This window comes from Sipha flava, unplaced genomic scaffold (assembly GCF_003268045.1).
Source record: "Sipha flava isolate LNK unplaced genomic scaffold, YSA_version1 169_pilon_pilon, whole genome shotgun sequence".
NCBI classification, from domain to species: domain Eukaryota; kingdom Metazoa; phylum Arthropoda; class Insecta; order Hemiptera; family Aphididae; genus Sipha; species Sipha flava.
Window position 1 is genome coordinate 642,158 of NW_020271881.1, and position 20,993 is coordinate 663,150.

General features: G+C 27.4%; 1 protein-coding gene across 1 annotated transcript in view; it reads right to left on the reverse strand.

Moving 5' to 3' along the window:
- Positions 1–20,993, reverse strand: part of LOC112679836 (cathepsin L1) — an 86,222-nt gene that overhangs the window by 40,255 nt on the left and 24,974 nt on the right. The window contains exons 4-6 of the mRNA XM_025549761.1: positions 19,360–19,470; positions 18,292–18,425; positions 18,072–18,207 (exon numbers count right to left, since the gene is read on the reverse strand). Of these exons, the coding sequence (XP_025405546.1) occupies positions 18,072–18,207; positions 18,292–18,425; positions 19,360–19,470 (381 nt within the window). The remainder of the gene's footprint in view (positions 1–18,071; positions 18,208–18,291; positions 18,426–19,359; positions 19,471–20,993) is intronic.

A 20,993-nucleotide genomic window follows, 5' to 3' on the forward strand; every position in this document is an offset into this window, starting at 1 on the left:
TGTTGTTTTCGCTATTTAGAATTTTTTTTTTGTGCAATATAATGAATAATTTACCTCAGTTTCGAAGATCAATCCTTTGAATTCCCTACTGTAATAAATAAAACATTGAGCGTAAATAAAATATACTCACTGAAATATTGGACAGATAAATAATTTCCTCAATGATAGCGATTGAAACGGAATTCCGAGATATATCAATTCAATGATTCAACTTGGACTACAAAATAAATTATGATTCAATACTAAAATTCTCGGAAGTTTTTATGGTAATACAATTTAAATTTTCTGTGTGTCAAAGTTTATGAAGATGATCCAAGTAAATAACTATTTAAATTATTATAATATTATGTACATATCATTTATATAGTAAAATAATTATGCATGGATATCGTATTTATGTCGTGTTTTTATTTGTATTTTTTATTTTAATTTATAGCATGAAAAATATTTACTTAAAATACAGAGGACAAAATATGAAACTTATTGATTTAACAACATGTTTTTATTTTTTATTTTTTCTGTGGTAACAACAAAATTAGTTTGAAAATTAAACGTAGAAGGTTATTTTAGATTTCTCTATAGCTTTTTTCCAATGAGAAGAAGGTAAAACCTATAAAAATATTGTATTTCTAAAGCGTATGCTTTCTTTTCATTAATAACAAATTCGGTAGTTTATTGTATTGTATCAAGTAATCATAGATAGTAACGTAGAAACTTATTTATAGAAATAAAAAAAGGAACGCCAATTACATTTTATATATTCGTATTATATTAAACCACACTTTTGGCGAACATAGCATGGTCTAGACACAAATAAAAATAATGAATAAATAATTCACTATCGAATCTGATTATAAATTTCTGATTATCGTTATAAAATATGCACAAGTATATTCCCAATATTTTATAAAGAGTCTATTGTATTTGATTAACGGAAAATAAATCCAGCGTTAAAGAAAGAATAGTAATAATTTTTGACGAACTTACAATTATATTTTTACAGAAAATATCTCCTTTATTATAACTATTTATAGTATAATATGTATAATTATCATTATTTTATTCTAAAATCTTATAATTACTATTCATTTACTAATATAAAATTATATTTTACTTATTTCATTCTGCAAGGAGTTTCACGTGTAAATAAAATGTTGTATGAGTAAGAAAATATGACTCTAAATTTGTTCTAATTTATGTGTTCTTAAGTCTTATAAATTATTAATACTGTACCTTTTTTAATTTTTATTCTTTTTTAGTTCTCGATGTATCTTTATATGTATTGATATATCTTTCTCTCTTTTTCTTGTATAGTTTCATTATTTTTAATTTTTTACTTAATAAACGTAAATTAGAACTTAAAAAATTTACTATAAACATTCAAACAAAATTGTACAGTATTAGATTACAATATTTGTCAGTTGTATGGTAAAAATAAATAAAAATAAATTAATAGCCTGTAATTAAACATTCAAGTATTATATTTGATTACCTTAAAAATACCATACATTTGATTTTAGCCATTGCGAAGTATGAAGGTAATATATATATGACTAAATAAAAATACAAATATATAGGTACCAGCTATCTAAGAGTAATACTCACATTAATCTCAGTAATACATTTGTATGCTCACTCTCACTACCATTACAATAACTATAATATTAATAAATATAATACATTCTATGACTTTTTTAATATAACGATTTGTAAATCATATATTATTTGGGACGTTTTTTACTATTTTATTGATCATTACATTAATTTCGTGTTGGACGTAGTAAAATAATATTGTTTAATTCTGTAATTACAGAGATAAATGATTTTAACCACGTTCTTTTTTTGTTACATAATTAAACAGTAGCAGTTAATAAAACTATTTTTGTGGGTCTAGACTCTAGAGAGGGCAATTTCCCCCCAAAAATCAAGAGGAAAAACTTATCAATTTAAATGGGTCAGTAAATCGTGATAAATTTTTGCCACTCACAATATTATGGCCAAGTGCCGCTTGGATTAATGTGTTGATAATAATTTAATAAAGTAAATTTAATATATATATAAAAAAACGTCTCAAACTGATTAACTTATTTCCTTACTAGTTACCTACTTTAAATATATTCTTTATGGTTGTTATAGTTATTTTATAAATAATAGATCTAATTTCCTTACTAGTGACCTACTTTAAATGTATTCTTTATAGTTTTTATAGTTATTATATAAATAATAGATCTACCTACAACTTAATCAGAGAACTGTAATAGGTAGGTATTCGTCTTCAAAATTCACATTCATTTTAGATGGAGTAATTAAGGCACATTTATACTGACAAGGGCAAATATATTTTAGGGCAAGGGATGCTGTAGCATCCCAGTACCCTAGCCAGTCCGCGCCTGGTTGAAATATGTTTGATAAACTGAAATAGTAATAATATTGTGTTTAGTAAAATTATTACTAGTACCCAAATGATTATACGTTACCATTTTTTTAAAATTAAATGAAATTTGCTTATTTGAAAAATTTGTATATAGATACTTTACGGAATTTCAAATCTAAAAATCTAAAATAATTAAAAAATATATTAATTCTACGTATTTGTAATAAATCTTTCTCTATTCTGAGAACAAAAAAAAATTTAATTTTTATCTTTATCCATTTTATATATTTTAACATGACTATCTGCAGTGCTGCTAATACTAAAACTAAATTATTATTAAAATAAAAATGGTTATTTTTCGAAATTATTTTTTAAATTTTTTCAAAAACAACTAAAATGAAAATAGAACTGATGTGAATTATTTTAATTAAATATGAGAAAACTACTTCTTAAATATACCAACCAAATTATAAATTTAAATAAAGCTTTTTCAGAACATCTTAACCTTTTTAATAATTTAATTTGAGGAAAAAAAATACCATGAGGATAGAGTGTAAGATATTTATGACATGGTATAAAAAGTTTGTAATCTACCATTATAATTTATCAAACAACAAGTATATGTGATACGACATATCAAAAATGTGATGTATATTGTTAAAAATGAATTACGTATTTTAAAGACTTAGTGATATATAGCTTATATAAAATAAGAAAAATTATTTCTAAATTAATATTTACAGGCTAATTTGAATGAAGTATTTTAGTATAATCACTTAACATACTTGTAGTGAGTATTTCTGAGAATAGCTTTTACGTTAGATAGTATTAATAGTATAGGTATTAAACAGATAATACGAATCACAATCAAACAATTTAATAATTGTTTTTTTAAATATGGTGGGATAAAAGTTGTAACGCGTTAAACAATTATTAATACTGAATAACAGTTGATTAGTTGCCCTTTTGATTCATAAAAATGTATTTACTTTCAATTTGAAAACTAAGAGTAAACAATATTTTATATTTTCGATTATACATATTTAAATTTTATTTGACAAATATGAATAAATAATGAAATTTATATTTAATAATGATTTTAAATTATAAAACTGTTGGGAAGTTTGGATAATTATACCCTTAACGTATCGTCCAGACAAAATTTTCAAAAATCCATCATAATCATGATTATTGGATCTAACCAAATAAGGTTTGATTAATACATTTCTCGTTCATTCAGAATCTAAAATTAATTAGTAATAATTACAATTATTTTAATACAGTAATCCCTCGTTATTCGCGTTTTTTTTTATCCGCAGTTTGTGTTGTTTATTGCGATAAAATTTTACCGTTATTACACAAACACTGTGGACATTTATTTTTGACGAAAATTGTAGATAATTGTTGTTATATCGCCTATAGGTATAACACATAAACATTATACATAGATACTTATACTTATTGCAAATAAACCACAAAAGGTTACCTACACATGTATGATTAATAATCGTTAATTGCTCATTTGTAAGGTGACAATTATGCGTGACACGTGTACAGTAGTGTTTAATAAATTTATTAGTGAAAATATTTTTAAATGACTTCTCAATGTAAAATGTTAAAAAAAAGGAGAATAAATGTTTTATTGCTCGTTCAAAAAATTGAAATTTTGAACAAATTAATAAGTGGTGTTACTGTTGCGTCTCTTGCTAGAGCGTACAAAACGAATGAGTCTAGTGTGATGTCTAATGAAGAAACAATACGATAGATAATAATTAAATTAGTTGTATAAATTATAAAATTATTAATTTATTAATAATTGATTTTTAAAATTAAAAAAAATTAAACCTAACCTTTCTTTTTACATTGATTTATGGTCTCGTTATCCGCGCAGGTTTGCTGGAACGTAAGCTTCGCGGATAACGAGGGATTACTGTATATCGTAAATAATCCATCTCTTATTTAAGTAGTTGATTTTACAAGAAAATAATATAGTTAGGTAAACTAACCTAACAGGGACACCGACATAATATTACAAGATAAATAATAATATCCTATGGAGAAGAATGGAAGATTCATAAGCTGTGAAATCGAAAAGATTTTGAACAAATCCAGAACGGCCCTCCCACTTTATTAACAGAAAGATTCTAAGATCTTATAACCAGATCTTAAAAAGTCGAGTTTCGATTGGAGATCATAAGTAATAAAATTATTCAGACAAATTACTCGAGATATTTATGGTACAGTTTCAATATACTAAAATTATTATTGCATTATAATATCAAGTTTTTATACTCACAGTTATAAATTAAACATAGAATAGTCTAAAATATATTTGTAGTGGAGTTGGGTATTTTAAAACTTGAAGGAAAAGTGATGTATTGTCGCATTTAAAAAACTATCCCAGGCAGAGCTCGGTTTAGCAGCGTATTTACGAGGTGGGATTACTGGGACTTATCCCTTCGCTTGAGTCCGGATTAAGTTTAAATATTTTGTTAATAATAAAAATTAAAGTATTATCTAAAGAACACGTACTTTGAAAAAAACTCATCTTACTATTCTTAATATACCATTGGTTTCGTTCATTATACGAGTAATAATATAGTCTTCATAATATGTTTATTGCTTTTTAAAAAAAATTGCGAATCACATATTTTAAGACTGTTCTTAAATATATATTTAAAACACTAACGTAATACATTTCAACAGAATTTTCACGTCTTAATAAAAAATTACACTATATCCATGATGTGTAACAGCCGTGTTTTGTTGAATAATCAATCATCATTACACAGTAAAAATAATTTCAAAAAACCTGTCTAAATATAATTCTGACGTATAAGGAATTTTTTTATTTCGAAATTTTGCGTAGAATGTTTAAGTATTATATTCCTTTGTGAAACGAGAATATTATGGTGACGACTAAAAAGATTCCACATTAGTTGTGCTAAACATTTAAGAACGATGAATTGAAAACCAATAATTTAGCAAGTGTCATAATACATATTATTTTACGTATATTTACGTTTATTTTTTGTAACAGAAAAAATAATATTCCAACATATTGTTACAACCCTAAAATTGTGTGTCCATAATCAGCATTTATATTTTATATTTAGACAATAGATCAGATTAGAACTATTCAAGGAAAAGTGACCGTCGTTTAGTCGTTGTTACTCAATGTTCTTTTAATTTATATTTTATTTTGTTATTAGTCAATGGCGTGTCGTTTGGGCTGGTCATTATGAAGCAGTTTTTGCGCTTAAAATTAGATTTGTTGAAATTCAAAAAGCTTTAACAAAAGTTATACTTTGCAGCTCTAAGTTAGATGAGCGAAATGAAGTAGAAGAGATTAAAAAACAAATTGAAAATTATAATTTTATTTGCACTATAGTTTTTCAATGTAAAATTTTACAAATTATAAACATAACTTCTAAAATTCTCCAGTCAAAGTCATTTGATTTAGATAATGCATCCAATTTATTAAAAAACTGTTATGAACAATTAAAAGAATATAGATGTAATTTTAATGATCCCTTAGAAGAAGCAAATATAGTTGCTAAAAGTTGGTCTATCTGTACAGAGTTTCAAAACAAACGTCGTAAAGTTGTAAAAAGATATTTCGATGAACTATGTACTGATATGCGTTTAACTTGTCCAGAAAGCTTATTTCGTGTAATTATTTTTAATAGAACGTTGGATATATTAATAAATCAAATAAGTAAACATTTTTCAAGTTTTCATGAATTAATGCTAAATTTGACATGTTTACAACCATCTTTTCTTACATCAGCAACAGATTTAGAGCTTTTAAATGAAGCTACAAAGTTGGTAAACAAATATGATAAAGAAATATCAAAAACATTTACAAGTGAAATTTTAGCTGTAAGATCAACTCTTAAAAATCAAATAAATCAACTTAATTCAACTAGAGATCTTGCTCAACTTTTAATGGTGAAAAATCATTCTTTAACAGCCAGTTTCCCAGAAGTATGTACTGTTCTTTTATTATTTTTGACAATTCCTGTTACATCAGCAAGCGCGGAACGGTCATTTTCGAAACTAAAAATTATTAAAGGATATTTAAGGAGTACAATGATGCAAGATCGTTAAAGTGGCTTGACGTTAATTTCAATCGAACAAGAAACAGCCCGAAAAGTTGACTTTGAAGATTTAATCGATATGTTTGCCGAAGCAAAAGCAAGAAAGAAGAAATTTTGAATATTTAAATTTTGTATTGCTTTGTATATATTTTTTAAACCAAAAAATGTTTAATAAAATTTTACTATAAAAATAATATTACATTAAACATGTCTTTTATTGTTTTTAACCTTAAAGGGTAGAATTTTATAGGTGGTTAGTTTTTGTAGGCTATTCTTCATATCTCTTTCTTCCAAATTTATAAAACTAAGGGCCCGATCGGATTATTTTGCCACGGGCATTAAAAGTTCTGGTTACGCCACTGCATTTAAATGTCTACGTATTTTCAGAAAAAATAAACTCATATTCAAACAATGAATTGTGTAATAAGACACTGTAAATAAGAAAAAAAGCATTTATTTATTTAACAATGTCCACCACGAGAGAAAAAATTATTATACTGAAATGCATGCTGTTGACGGAATCGTTTTCGGCGGTAAAATAGAATGAAACATTGTAAAATGCAAATTACATTTAATCGCAGAATATACCATGCATAGTTAAACTTTGATATAACAAACTTCCATTTAGGGAAATTGTCCGTTCAACGAATTATTTTTTGCTCCCTATGAACTTCATTAAATGAAAGTTTTACTGCGTTTATATAAATATTCAGGTACCTATGTTTAATATGTATACAGATTAAGTCATTTTGTGCATTTTTAATGATATTTCATTTGATTATTGAATCGTTTCCGATTTAAACACAATACTAGTACGACAATTATTTGGGCAAACAAAGGCGGGCTTCGGTAAACACATACGGTTCACATTGTATCACGGGACGCACACTGATTAGGCTGAATACTTTTATTGCCAAAAACAAATATTTACAAACGTACAACGTATCGATCGCGCATTCCGGAGGTGGAACTAGGAATTTTTACACGCGGGGAAGATGTAAAAATTACGCCGTATCATAGACCGATAATCAAATACTCTTCTCGAGAATGTTTTTCTAACAATTAATATACAATTATATTTATTGAATTTTAACATAATAACGGTATTTAACAAAGTATTAGAGATTTTTTAAGTTTTTTATTTTTTTAAGATTTTTTAAGCGGCGATGGACTTACAAGGCCCGGAATAAGCAAAATAAAAAAAAAAAAACAAAGTTAAAAATATCAAATAAGTTGTTAATAATTACAAAAATAACACCTTCTAAAATTTTACGCCCGGGGATGAATCCCCGTCTTCTTTCCCTTAGTTCCGTTCCTGCACATACATCTGGATTATTATTAGGTGTGTGTATACGCGTACGAGAAAAAGTGAGATGTATGTAAGGTGGACCTGTCACTGCCGAGAGAAAGGGCCAGTGGTAAATGTATCTGCACATATTGATCGCAATTCCCGGTCGAATGAAACATTGCAGAAATCACGTTCACGAACAGCGCAGACCCTCCCCATACCAAAGTATAGGGTCACACTTTATTCGTCTCGGAATTAACATTCGTTCGACGATTTCTTGTTTTTCGCATTACTTCCTCGTCGACGTCGCAATGCCTACGTGTGCACCGTTATACCGCACCAACCGGGAATTCGATACCACCGCGGAGATATGAATACGAAATACGCGCGTACTTTACTACGTGACTGCGCCTGTTACCGGAAACCGTGCGAAAAGGCTGACACACGTGCGATGGAGGAAAACAATGCCTGTCGTTACGTAAAATTTATTCCAAACGCGGTAAAATATTTTAAGACCGTTGTACATGCTTTTACGCAACGGAAACAATCGAAATGTTTAACATGCAACACCTGCGACAAAGTGTAGAGGAATCGCGATCATCCGTGTATACGTTACACTACATGCTTCGAAACGCGCAGGACGAGTCAAATTGAATCTCGCATGTTTTTTTTGAACATCGATCGCATTACAAGTTTAGATGTACAAACGACGATGGCTACCTCTATCTGCTATTGGAACACGCGAGTCCGATGGATTTATTTTTAAAGTGTTGGCATAACGTTAAAATTAAATTTTAAAACGCCAGCAAAAGTAAGTACGGTCACCTGTACTTCGAAAGAGTGGGCGGAATTTGAAATGAACTTATTATTCGAATAAAACATGCATACGATTGTTGTACTAACCCTACAGGGAAGTCTGACTAATTAACTAATGGATTGTAGATATAGAAATATCAATACGAAAGAGAGAGATATATATAAAGAAAGAAAGAGATATAGCGAGTGGGAGATGCTATACGCATTTTAATTACGCGCATTATCGGAGCGTAGCTATTTCGCGCGTTTAATAATATACTATAATAAACCATTCCGACGGTAGCATTTTGAAAAAAAGAAAAAGAAAAATACGCCCCTCGGTGCGTAATATAATTTTGAAGAAGGCGATCGTAAAATACGAACGACAGCCAAGATAGCTTAGGGGTGAACATTGCCAGCCGGTCGGTTACAAGCACCCGCCAGCAGTTTTGATGGGGTTTGGTTTTATTATTTTTAGCCAGATGGTGCCTCTTGGAGCAACATTTCTGAGCGAACGCCGTCGCGGTGAAATTCGTGAAAGTTTTAGTTAAACACTCCGATCCAACTTGCTCGGGGAACTGACAAGAAGTCACGGGAAATGCACGAAGAAAACATTTTCATTAATATTAATCGCATTAACCCCGGTCGCCCGCGGACTACTACATTATATGATATTATAATACGCGTCGGCTGTTGGCCCGGGGTGGGGGATGAGTTAGGGAAAATCGAATGTACAGCTGCGTACTGTATTCTCGAATGCCACGAAGAGGTAGTTAACTTTTATATTATTTACACACACACACACACACATACATACACAACGTATTCCTCCCCTATATTGTAGTGTTATATTTGTATTTCATAACCGTTCCCCGTAGACTGTTTAAAAAAGAAAAAGAAAAAAATGAAATAAAAAAGGTATTCATTCGGAAAACGGTGAAAAAACTTTGAAGAGTTTCGCGATATAAACGCCCGTTACTTTTAAGAACCGTCTAGCTTCAACTTTCTAACACGTGCACAAATCTCCACCATCATGCTGCGCGATGATTCGATAAAAAAATAAATGTACACTTTATAACATAGCCAAAAACAAGAATCCAGACAAGTGGTTTGATATCTACATGCGAAGTAATGTATACAGTAAAAACCATTAAAATATGCTATAAAAATAAATGTATATTTAAAAATCGAAAATAGTATTAGCCATAAAAATATATACATATATAAAGAACAAATAAATATATACATAAATATTTGTGTGAAAAAATAAAATTAAACTTTCAGATGAAAACATATTTTGAGTCTTAATTCATTCACAACCGATTTAATAATATAAATTACTTTTTTAGTACACTATGCATCGTCTTCTGTGAGCTTTTTAATAATCTTTTGGTATTTTAAAAAATATTTCTCTTAATAAAAAGCAATGACTATCCATGTACTTACCCACCTCATTATTACCGGAACAGGAGATAAAGGTATATTTTCCATTTTATCACTGAAAATTTAATTCTGTTAGATATTTGAAAAAATATTTTTTTACCATCTGAAGTAATAACCTGTTTGCTCAGGAAATCTATTCGCGTATTTTAGAATTAAAAAAACTACTAATTTTTGGTATTTAATACTCTAGGAAATTTTTTTTTAAATTAGTATATTTTTATTGGTACGATTACTTTTTTTTTTTTGTAAAACGAAACAATGTCACTGACAATTGCCAGTACGTTAGTAACTAGAAAACAGTTCACTAAATTTTCATTTCATAGCCTGTAGGTTATATTATAAAATGGAGTGTATTATTACATCGATAATGGCGATAACGATTAGATTCCTGCTGGTCAGTTTTTTCTTTTAATACATGCTTAATATATAATATATATGTGTGTATATATGGGTATAAGAGCTTTGTCCGTCTACTGAACGAATTTTTTTCGTGTCAGCGCATTCATTGGAATATGCATTTACGGTGTAATATGCAAAGATAAATTGCGAAAAAAATGTAATGGCGAATTCTGATTAGTATAATATGTCAAAATTATAAATGAACATTTAAAAAATTAAAAAAGAAAAAAAATAAGCAAAAACATAAAATTCGGACCTTACTCATGAGTGTACTGCAACTAAAATTAAAACACCATTTATTTATTCATATATCGCTTCACCTCGAAAACGACTAAACGTATGAACTTGAAATTTTACGTAGGTAGTGGTTTTTCTAGACGTGCGGTGAGTAGAGATTTTTCGAAAATCACATTTTTGAAAGTTGAAACAATTTCGGGCTAGATGTGTACATTTTTTCGCTACCTATTCGATTACTTTTTTAAAATTATTTTAAATATTTAATGTGATTAATGTGACGTTAAGCTAATGTTAATTAATGTTTTAAAAATTTACCAATTGTGATTTATCTAAATGAATACAATTAGTGGTTTGGAAGTCTGAAGTAAAATATATTGTAGAATGCTTTATCTTCTTGGTTAGTTGTTTTTACACGGAGGTCATTGTGAAGTGTATTGATTTGAAACAAAAAAGGGCCATAGGTGATTTTACAAAGTGAAATATTTTGAAAAGTTTGAATTTTGTTGGTATTTGATTTTTGACGTCAAAAATTAAATATTAAATTTCTCCTAAATTTAATATTCACCTATGTCACCATGATGTTCCCGTGCATCTTAAAAGCCATGAACGGAAACTGATAAGTGCATTTAATTTAAAATACGTGTGGTTAAATATCAGTATGGTTCATATATTTATAATTAATGTTTGTCAACAATAGTTGTGAACAATGATAAATAATTTCGCATTTTATAATATGGTTATTCACAGGGCTCTGGACTTTATGCATTTGCATATTTGTTCGGGAAGTAAATAGAATAAATCTGATATGGTACAAATTTGAGTTGTGGTGTTTGGAGTTAAAGTTTAAAAGTTTAATATGCATATTTTTTGCATATTTTGGATTTTTTTTACAATTGCATATTTTTGTGATTTATTGATTTAAACTGCATATTATACAATAATTTTTGATAATTAACTCATAAATCAATTTTTTTATTAAATAAAAAATATTAATGTAAAATTTTCATTTTTTGACACGTTATAAAAATAATATTTAGAAAATAAAATGCGCTGGTACATTATTCATTCTAAATCAATTTTATCTGTATGAATTCGTCAGCAATAATGCTAATAAGGTGATACTCAATAGCGTTACTCCTTTTTCTATTCGGGGAACCTATTTTATTTTTAGCTCTGAAGACAATTCACCTATTATGGTTAAAATTAATTACTATCACACACATTTGTTATTTATCATTTGCAATACAATTCCTTAAATGATGAGAGTGAAGCTAAATAACTGAAAACCTGTTAATTTTGAGATATTTTTTATTTTTGTATAACTGAAGATTCATACTATGTAATCATAGTTTGTTGTTGATTTTTCAAACACTTTTTATTTTCTTAACACTTAACTTCTACGTCAACGTTTTGTTACGTTTACATTTACGTTAAAATTATTAATACTTAAATTAATAAACTGCAGTCATTTCGATAAGAATTTTAAAATAGTTCCATTGAAATTATTTACGCTTTTTTTTATTTTTTTTTTTTTTATATATATATGCTCTCCATGAAATCAATAATTATTTAAAAAATATAATCACATTAAATATTTATTATAATAAAATTCCTTATGGCTTTTTTTGGGTAAATCATATTATTAAAATGTCGAATAAAAAAAAAAATTATAATAAATTAAATTTCTATAAAACTTCATTGAATAAGAAGTTGTCGATATAATTATGGCTTTTTAAATAAATTAAAAATTAAATAAGAACTCAGAATTTTAAAAATTGCTCACATTATGATATTTTAACTTGTTAGCCACGTGGATTAAATTATGTATAAATCATAAATATAATTTTAATATATTATCAAAAGTGAAGCTCACAAACAGTCACCTTTGACTGAGTATAATTAACTAAAGTTCATGGAAATTAATTCGTAAATTTTAAAGTAATTATTATACAAAAAATATACAAATATTTACTATAAAATATATGATTTAATAAATAATCACTGATGAAATTAAACAACCTAATTTTATAGAAGAAATATAATTATATCAAGTAACTACATATACTCGTACTTAATTTCTAATAATTGGAAAAGACTAAACAAAATCTTACATTAAATAAAGGAAGTATAATTATTATTTTGACGTGTTTCAATTAAATTGATATTTTATTTATTATTAATTGATATTTATGACTCATTCACTATTCAGTAGCGCTTATAAATATTGAACTAGGGGGTTGTAGAAGAGCTTATTTTTTTTTTTTTGGTTAGGTACAAATTTTAGTTTATAAATATACTTAAAATATATGATTCGATACAAAATGAATTTAAATTAAAAATGTTTATTATTGGTAGGAACATTTTTACTTATAAATTAACATTTTATGAATAATTTACTATAAAACGTTATTTTTAATTGAAAAAATCCCATCATCCAATAATATATTTTAGTTAATTTTATTCATTATGACGTGTTTTTATTTTAATGATTTATTTATCTAAAAAGGTTTATATTAAATTTAGATATTTTTACATAATTACATATTTTTAGAAACGTCTAAGATAATAAATTAATTTCATCTTGTACTTACCATATCAACATTTTTTATCTTCGTCCATCGTATGGATAATGCAACAAAAAATTAACAAATTAAACTATGCAAAGATCATATATTTTTATATAACAAATAATATGTGATAGGGATTTTATAAGCTTTTCGAAAAATAATGTGGAACAAAAATGTTTTAGTAATTGAAATGAAAAAAATCATTTTTATTCCCTTCGTAGTATATTCTAGGTATTTTTCAAGTATTTATATTAATTCTTATATGGGAAATGTAAACTATGTGTAATAAGTGAAAATATTTTACCAAATACCGTGCGTAAAACAAACTACGAAGAAAGAAAATACTACTGCCAAATTATCTTATAGTAAACAAATGATAAACAATCAGTACATCTCAAATGTGTACGGAAATTAATTTTATAGAAACAATCATAAAACTAATAGATTAGTAAACTTAGATCGATAAATAAATTTAATAAGTTTTCTTTTTATACTTTACCATTAAAAATAAAGTTATGTTTTTCATAAATATATCGTCTAAGATATAAATCAAAATATTAATACCTATAATACGAGTAGGTCAACGTTGTATAAAACCCAATTTATAATGATTATAAACGGTGTATACTAGTTGCGATCACCCAACAAAAAGGTTACATACTAGTTGCGATCACTCAAAATATATATTTAGTATATATGGTATATACCATGTTATTTTATTTACAAAAAAGTTTCAATATTTTCCTTTCTATTTTATAAACAGACTTAGGACTGTCTACACTATTTTTATTGTGTAAGTTCGAAATCACTGAAGATTCTATTTGGGATATAGTCAGACAAACAACCTTTGAGGTGGTCTAATACAGTTTTGAACGCATTACAAGGCAGTTTACTAGGCAATAACGAAACAAACAATGGTACGTATGAGTTACTTTTGTTTTTATATCCATATAACACAAAAAATTGTTTAAAAGGAAAATGGCAAACTTGAAAAAGTACCGTCCATAAAAATTGAGTCGCATTGTTTTAAAAAATTAAGATTTAACTGATTCATAAAACATATTACATTGTTCTGAACATCGTTTATAAAAATCCAATTTTCATTATTTTTGGTTCGCATTTTATTAATTACGTTAGGAAGCGTCAAATTTAATTGTGAAAAATCACGCGGCAACTTCGGGTGAACTTTCATTCTTGCAGCTTGTATATTTTTTCTGATCAATGTAACGCCATTTGACCCCAGTACACTGAGTACTGTACTTGACATCTCAGAATGAATAATTTTGGAGGGACGCTCGCTCAACTGCTCCACTGCCTTACGTTTAACACTGTTACTAACCTTTTGCCGTACCATTGATTTGGTCATCTGGTTCGTGATTATACTACTATTGTAGGGGCGTATACAAGGGGGGGGGGTCAGATCTCCCATTCATAGGTCTTTTAAAAATTGTATAAAATAGTGTTCTTAATGCAAGGAAATTATAAGGAAATAAAAAAATATTGCAAGGAATTATTGTAAATTATTATTTTGGCATATTCAATATATATATATTATTATTTATTATTTAAATGTAGAAGTACACACTTAAGTTTAGGAATTCCATAATAATTTCATAATTCCTTCCATAATAATTTGTTTTCAACTGATCCCCCTCCCCATATAAAAGTTATATGTACGCCACTGTACTATTGGACTATAAAATTTTATTTATTTTATATATAAACTTTACAGATAAATAATAGGTATATGACCGCAACTAAGATATTACCTACAGTTTACGTGACCGCAACTGTTATAATATAACATATTATGTCCTTATCTCAAAAATCGTCCCTGACCGCAACTCGGATGCAGCCATTATAAAGAAGCCAATGAATTTTGAATTTAATGAACATTATTAATTTTAACAAAATGTTCGAATCTATATCCCATAATACTAATTCATTTTTAAAAAATTGTTTACTTTTTTAACTGGCTAGTTATTTTTTTTGTTCGTGACAACAAACCTATTTCGCTGTAATAATAACTCCGTTTATTACACTAACACTTCGAAAGTACATTCAGTTCTATTGCATTAATTAATTAAAATATCTACTCAAAAGAAATCAAATTTAAACATCTCAACTATGAACGAGTTACCAAGCACAAAATATATTCTAGATATTGAGAATTCTATAAAAGGCAGCCAACCAGCGATTGAACGGATCGACCAAAACTCCATTAACAATTCAACGAAAAATGAACTTATCCCATCGAAAACTATTAGAAACATTCTTAATGAGGTTCAGAAAGGAAAACCAAGAGTTCTGAAAACGTCCAAATTAAAAAAACCTAAAGCGATGGCTGTTAACAATACGAAGAAGACCCCGATTCCAAAACAAATCATAAATCAATCTCAACCAAAAAAGCCACAAAACGAGAAAACTATGACTTCAGTTACGAAAAAATTAAAAGCAAAAGTGACCAAAACATCTCAAGTCCAAGGAACTATAAAAAAATCTAAGGCAACGGAATCTGTTAAGAAATCTCTAGTAAAAGAACCTTTAGGACAACCCCTATCCCTACCGTCACCCAAATCCCAATTAAAAAAGATAACGCCTAATCTGCCCAATCTAATATCCGTCGTCAAGAATGTGGAAGTGAAAAATGAAAAACCAAAACGCATTTTAAAATCCACTCTGAAATCCGATGTTAAAGGGAAAACACCAAAGCAGTCGGAAGGTGTCAAACCTGGTGACAATAATCAAAAGTAAATAAAAATCTATACGTTTATATTATTATGCCTATAGTTTTATTAAAAATGTAATACGCCATGTTTTAGGGTGAAAAAAGTCAAACAGTTGTTAAAACGCAAACTGAAATTGTCAACAAATGGAAAAACCGTGAAACAAAACAACTCGGAAACTGTGAAAAATAAACCTTAAATATCACTACTCTGGTAAACAATTTAAAATAAATGCCAACAAAATTTTTAACCAATAAATTTAATAAACGCATATTTCAAACTAAAATTTGAATTTTTTAATAATATTTCGTGACAAAATGCATGAAAAAAGTAAAATTCATAATTTTACTATAAAAATGTATAAACACTGTTTGATTTTCCACTGAATTAAATAACAAAATATTATGGAATAATTAATATTTTAAACTTCAATAAAATTCAAATAACTATGTTAATATCATATAATATATGGTAGAAAGAGTAAGTAAATAAAGCAATGATCACATATAAATGAATACGTTTTTTTTTGAATATGGTGAATGTTAAGTTGCCTAACATACAACTTTGGTTGGTGTAGTTTTTCTGCCTCGTACTATATTGTTATAGTTCTCAACATCTCAATATGTCCATCGGCTTATGAGACAATGTTAATAACTTGTATAATAATCTCCTTTGCCATACCAGATATCCTAAGTGTAATTATTTCATATCTATATTTTTAGTATATACTTTTAATTTTTTTTCATAACAATATTATTATTTCTGGATATTTTTGGTTATCTAGCCGTCATCAAAATTTTCATTTATTTTCCAATTTTTTTATTATTTGGTGGTAGGATAGGTTATTTATTACATACTTGCATAATACATTTTATTTTGAAAAAATATTTGAAAAAAATGCGATAGCATCACTTTCCTCTTCGATTAGTTTCGAGAGACGTAAGAAATTCATGTTCACCAAAACAAAACTTATACGCTACTAACAAGTAATAGTACAACGGTTGGGTCATTTGGTTACATAATTTAATGTATAAAAACATGCTTAGAAAGCATGTATCAGCAGGTTATCTGCAAATATATGCACAGAAGAATGGCGGCTAGAAAACCAAAAAGATCCGATTGTTTTAATCCTTAATAACAACCTGCTGAATTATGTATAATCCATCAGTTATATGTACGAGTACTATGATTTATGAATCATAAATCATTATATATCCTAAGTTTGTCATAAATTATACCAGTTGAAAACGTATTGTATGAAATTTTAAAATGTGCCAACCAAATTCATAAGATGTATTCATTTATAATCAATTTACGTTTTATTACATAATATTATCAGATAGCAAAACTTTATCGTCCATGAAGTTTTGCCGAATTTGATTTACTGTATTATCCAACCCTCACTCACAATATAAACAGAATTTGGTTAATATTTATTATAATACTAAAATATATTTTCCAACCATATTGATTAGGTGAAATGTAAATATTGACGTCATTTAAATTTAAGTAGTTACATGCAAGATACTCGTAAAAATCATTAATACATTTATAGTCGATAACTATTTTACTATGAAGCCAGGGATACCATTCAATTAGACAATTAGACTAAGCTAACTACACTCGTGCAATACTATGCATAGTTATTTCATTATTTTTAACTAATAATTTATTCTTTACGTATAGAACATTGAATTAAATTTTGCATGTCACATTTTGTGACAACTCAAGCTATTTTGTTAATGTGTATGTAATGTTAACCTACTATATTTCATTACTTTGTTTTAACTGAGCATTTACTAGACCAGAAAATTCCTAAAAAATATATCAAATATCTGTATATATTATACGCATAGTAATGCGAATAATATTATTTACTATATCGTATGACATTTGTATATATATATATATATAATCTTATAATCGATTACGATAAAATAAAAAATAAATTGACTTAACATTTTACTTAAAACCGAACGAATTTTTATAAAATTCTAAACTCCATGAATAAATAATAATAAATGTATTTATGATAGGTTATATTAGGTATCGATAACTATAAATAAATGCACATTTGAAGAGGAACAAACGTTCAATTGTCTACAGTTATTAGTAAAAACAATTAGATGTGGGTTAACATACCTTAGCTTTATAGGTGTATTCTAATCCTTTCATAATACCTCCAACTTTCTTAAGATACACTAATGTATTTCTTAACGAGCCGCCGGAACAACCAAGATTTCCATATGCGATTGAACAGTCGATAATTTGTTGGGAACTATAAAAATATTTAATATAAATAATAAAAAATAAAAATAAACATTAAGATATGTTTATTTTCTGTTATTACTTTTTTACTCACCTCAGTGTGTGCAGTTTTCCTGTAGCTTTAAACAGTTGTCCTTCTAGCATAGCAGCAATGCTAAATGCGTAACATGCACCGCATTGCAATTGATTCCAACCTGGTGTACTAAATCCTTCTTCTCTCCAATCTATCTATTTGTAAAAAAAAAAAAATTAATAAGTACATGATTGAAAAAATAAGTTATTGATAACTTAAGATAGGTAAGCATAGGGTATATTTATTTACCAATTCGATTAAAATATTTTTTGGGTGAATTATATACCATCAAAATTGTCAGTAGAGATTAGAATTCTGCACGGGCCTAGGTGGGTTCGATTGCAAAAAAAATATTACGGACCGGGACTGGTCAGAATGGCTCGTGCAGATCTCAAGTGAGGACGTAAACTTGCATACCCTAGATCCTGCACCCGGTTTGAATTCATTCGTAGGATATAACATTTGACTAATTATTATACTAAAATCAAATAATAAAAAGCTATATTTACCTATAATAACTGAAACTTTATAGAAGTTATAACAATTGCATTGTTTCTAAGGATGGAATTTGGTTATACAGAATACAGATAGCTTGACCATTTTCTTATTTTTTTTTTACTTAATACTATTTCAACATAAGGAAATTATCTTATTTTATTAATAAATAGTTTAGGTAAATTACGTGCTGTAATCAAAACTCACAAATTACAGTAACATTATGTCGTGTGATTCATTTTATGAGTTCGTAATGAATTTCAACTTGTCTTAACAATAACAAAAATACAAAAATTACTTTATGGGATAATATAATGTACTACTATCAAGGTTCTTATTTTAAGTACATAAATCTACAATACGCACAGATATTAATTGGTACAATTTTGTTCGTTTGGCTGTGTATTTGAAGTTTTCAGCACATTTTGGTTCATAAACATATTGAAAATCAATATCAAAAGTATTGATCAAGTAATTATACACCATGATTGAGCAAACGTTTTTACAGCATTTATAATAAGAACGATAAATTTATCGTTGCAATATCAAAAATATATACATTATTACAGTTGAATTTAATGGATTATGATTTACCTCTTCTGGTAATGAACTCGTATGATGTTGAGGAGGATCGAGGATATCGGCGGTCATTCTCAATCTGCTGGTCGAAAGACTAGTAAAATGTCTGTTGTACAGATGTCTGGGCTGTAAAGATAAATAATTAAGTACGAATTCGATATTTTGGCATTTAAATAATAGTAGATATTTGCCTATTGAAATAATATTGTTGTGTAATTGATGATTAAAATATAATTTCAAATTCACATAGTGGGTGATAAAATTAATTAAATTATTACAAGTTCATAAATATACGTTTAAATTACTTATTATAAAAAACTCGTAATTCAAATTAATGAAATCTCAGTCTTGCACAAGAAAAGTTTGCACTTCAATAGAAAAATGTACACATTTAGTGGAATTGAAATATCGAATATAGATTGAAAATGAATGTAATCCGAATTACGGAAATAAACAATTTAATTATCGACCATTTAGTCATTATCACAATGAAATTAAAGTGTGTAACGTTATAATATAATTCCTTAAAACAATTATTCTACTTTTCCATATTACACTGTCCGTTCTTTTATTGTGTAATTTAGAAAGGTCATTCACTCATAAGCAATTACATTCGATGAGCTCCGAACTAAAAGGACATTTGCAGACTTCGATTAATATTTAATTGCAATCTTTGGTTATTGAAATTCCATTTCACAAAATGTTTTCACTCTCTTTTTGTGAAACAAGTATGTTGATAAAACATCAGATTTACGAGTATAAACATTCTTTTGATACAACTATGACGTAGAATATTCAATCTTAATAATTTCGAAATAACAATTTATCAGTCGTGATCTTTATAATAAGTTGTAATTTTTCTATCAGAACTAGTTTTAGAGATACTAACCAATAAATCGTGGACCTCCATTGAAAAAAACCTAGGCCTTCACAAAAACTATTTTTTTTTTCTTATAAAAATTTAATATAAAATGTCAATTTGGTTTCGTATCAGTTTTCGTATCATTTAATATTGGATCAATTCCGTTAATTTTCCACCATTCCCCCTCCCCTGAACTTTCAGACAATCCCGTGTACGCGTACTGCGCACGTTTTACCAACGGCATCTTAAGATTATACGGTACAGGACATTATAACATGTAATACGTACCTGCGGGTATTCAGCGTCAGATTTACAATATTACAACACCTACGGCCAAAATACTTTTACCGCTTTCATAAACGACCGACAAATGGTTTACCTCCAACAGGGACGAGTAGATATCAATTACTTTAAACTTTTCCCATGATAGGTATCAATACCATACTTACGTTTTATTCATTAGAATGTAAGATATGTTACAATGTGTACACGTGTTATACAAATGTATGTGTAGAAACGAGATTACATAAAAAATATGTTTTTTTTTTCTGAAGAAAAAAAATTCTCTACAACAAAAATGATCAAGAACGTATTACAGATGCTTAAACACATAAAACTTTTTATAATTTATTAAGTATCACTTCTCATAACAAATAATAATAATTCATGCATTATTTGCATTATAATTTCTTTTTTCAAACTAAATATTTTTTAATAAAAATTTTCCGTGATCATGAAGGTTACATTCATAAAGGTCTCATTATAAAAGAAACTATTAATAATTTAT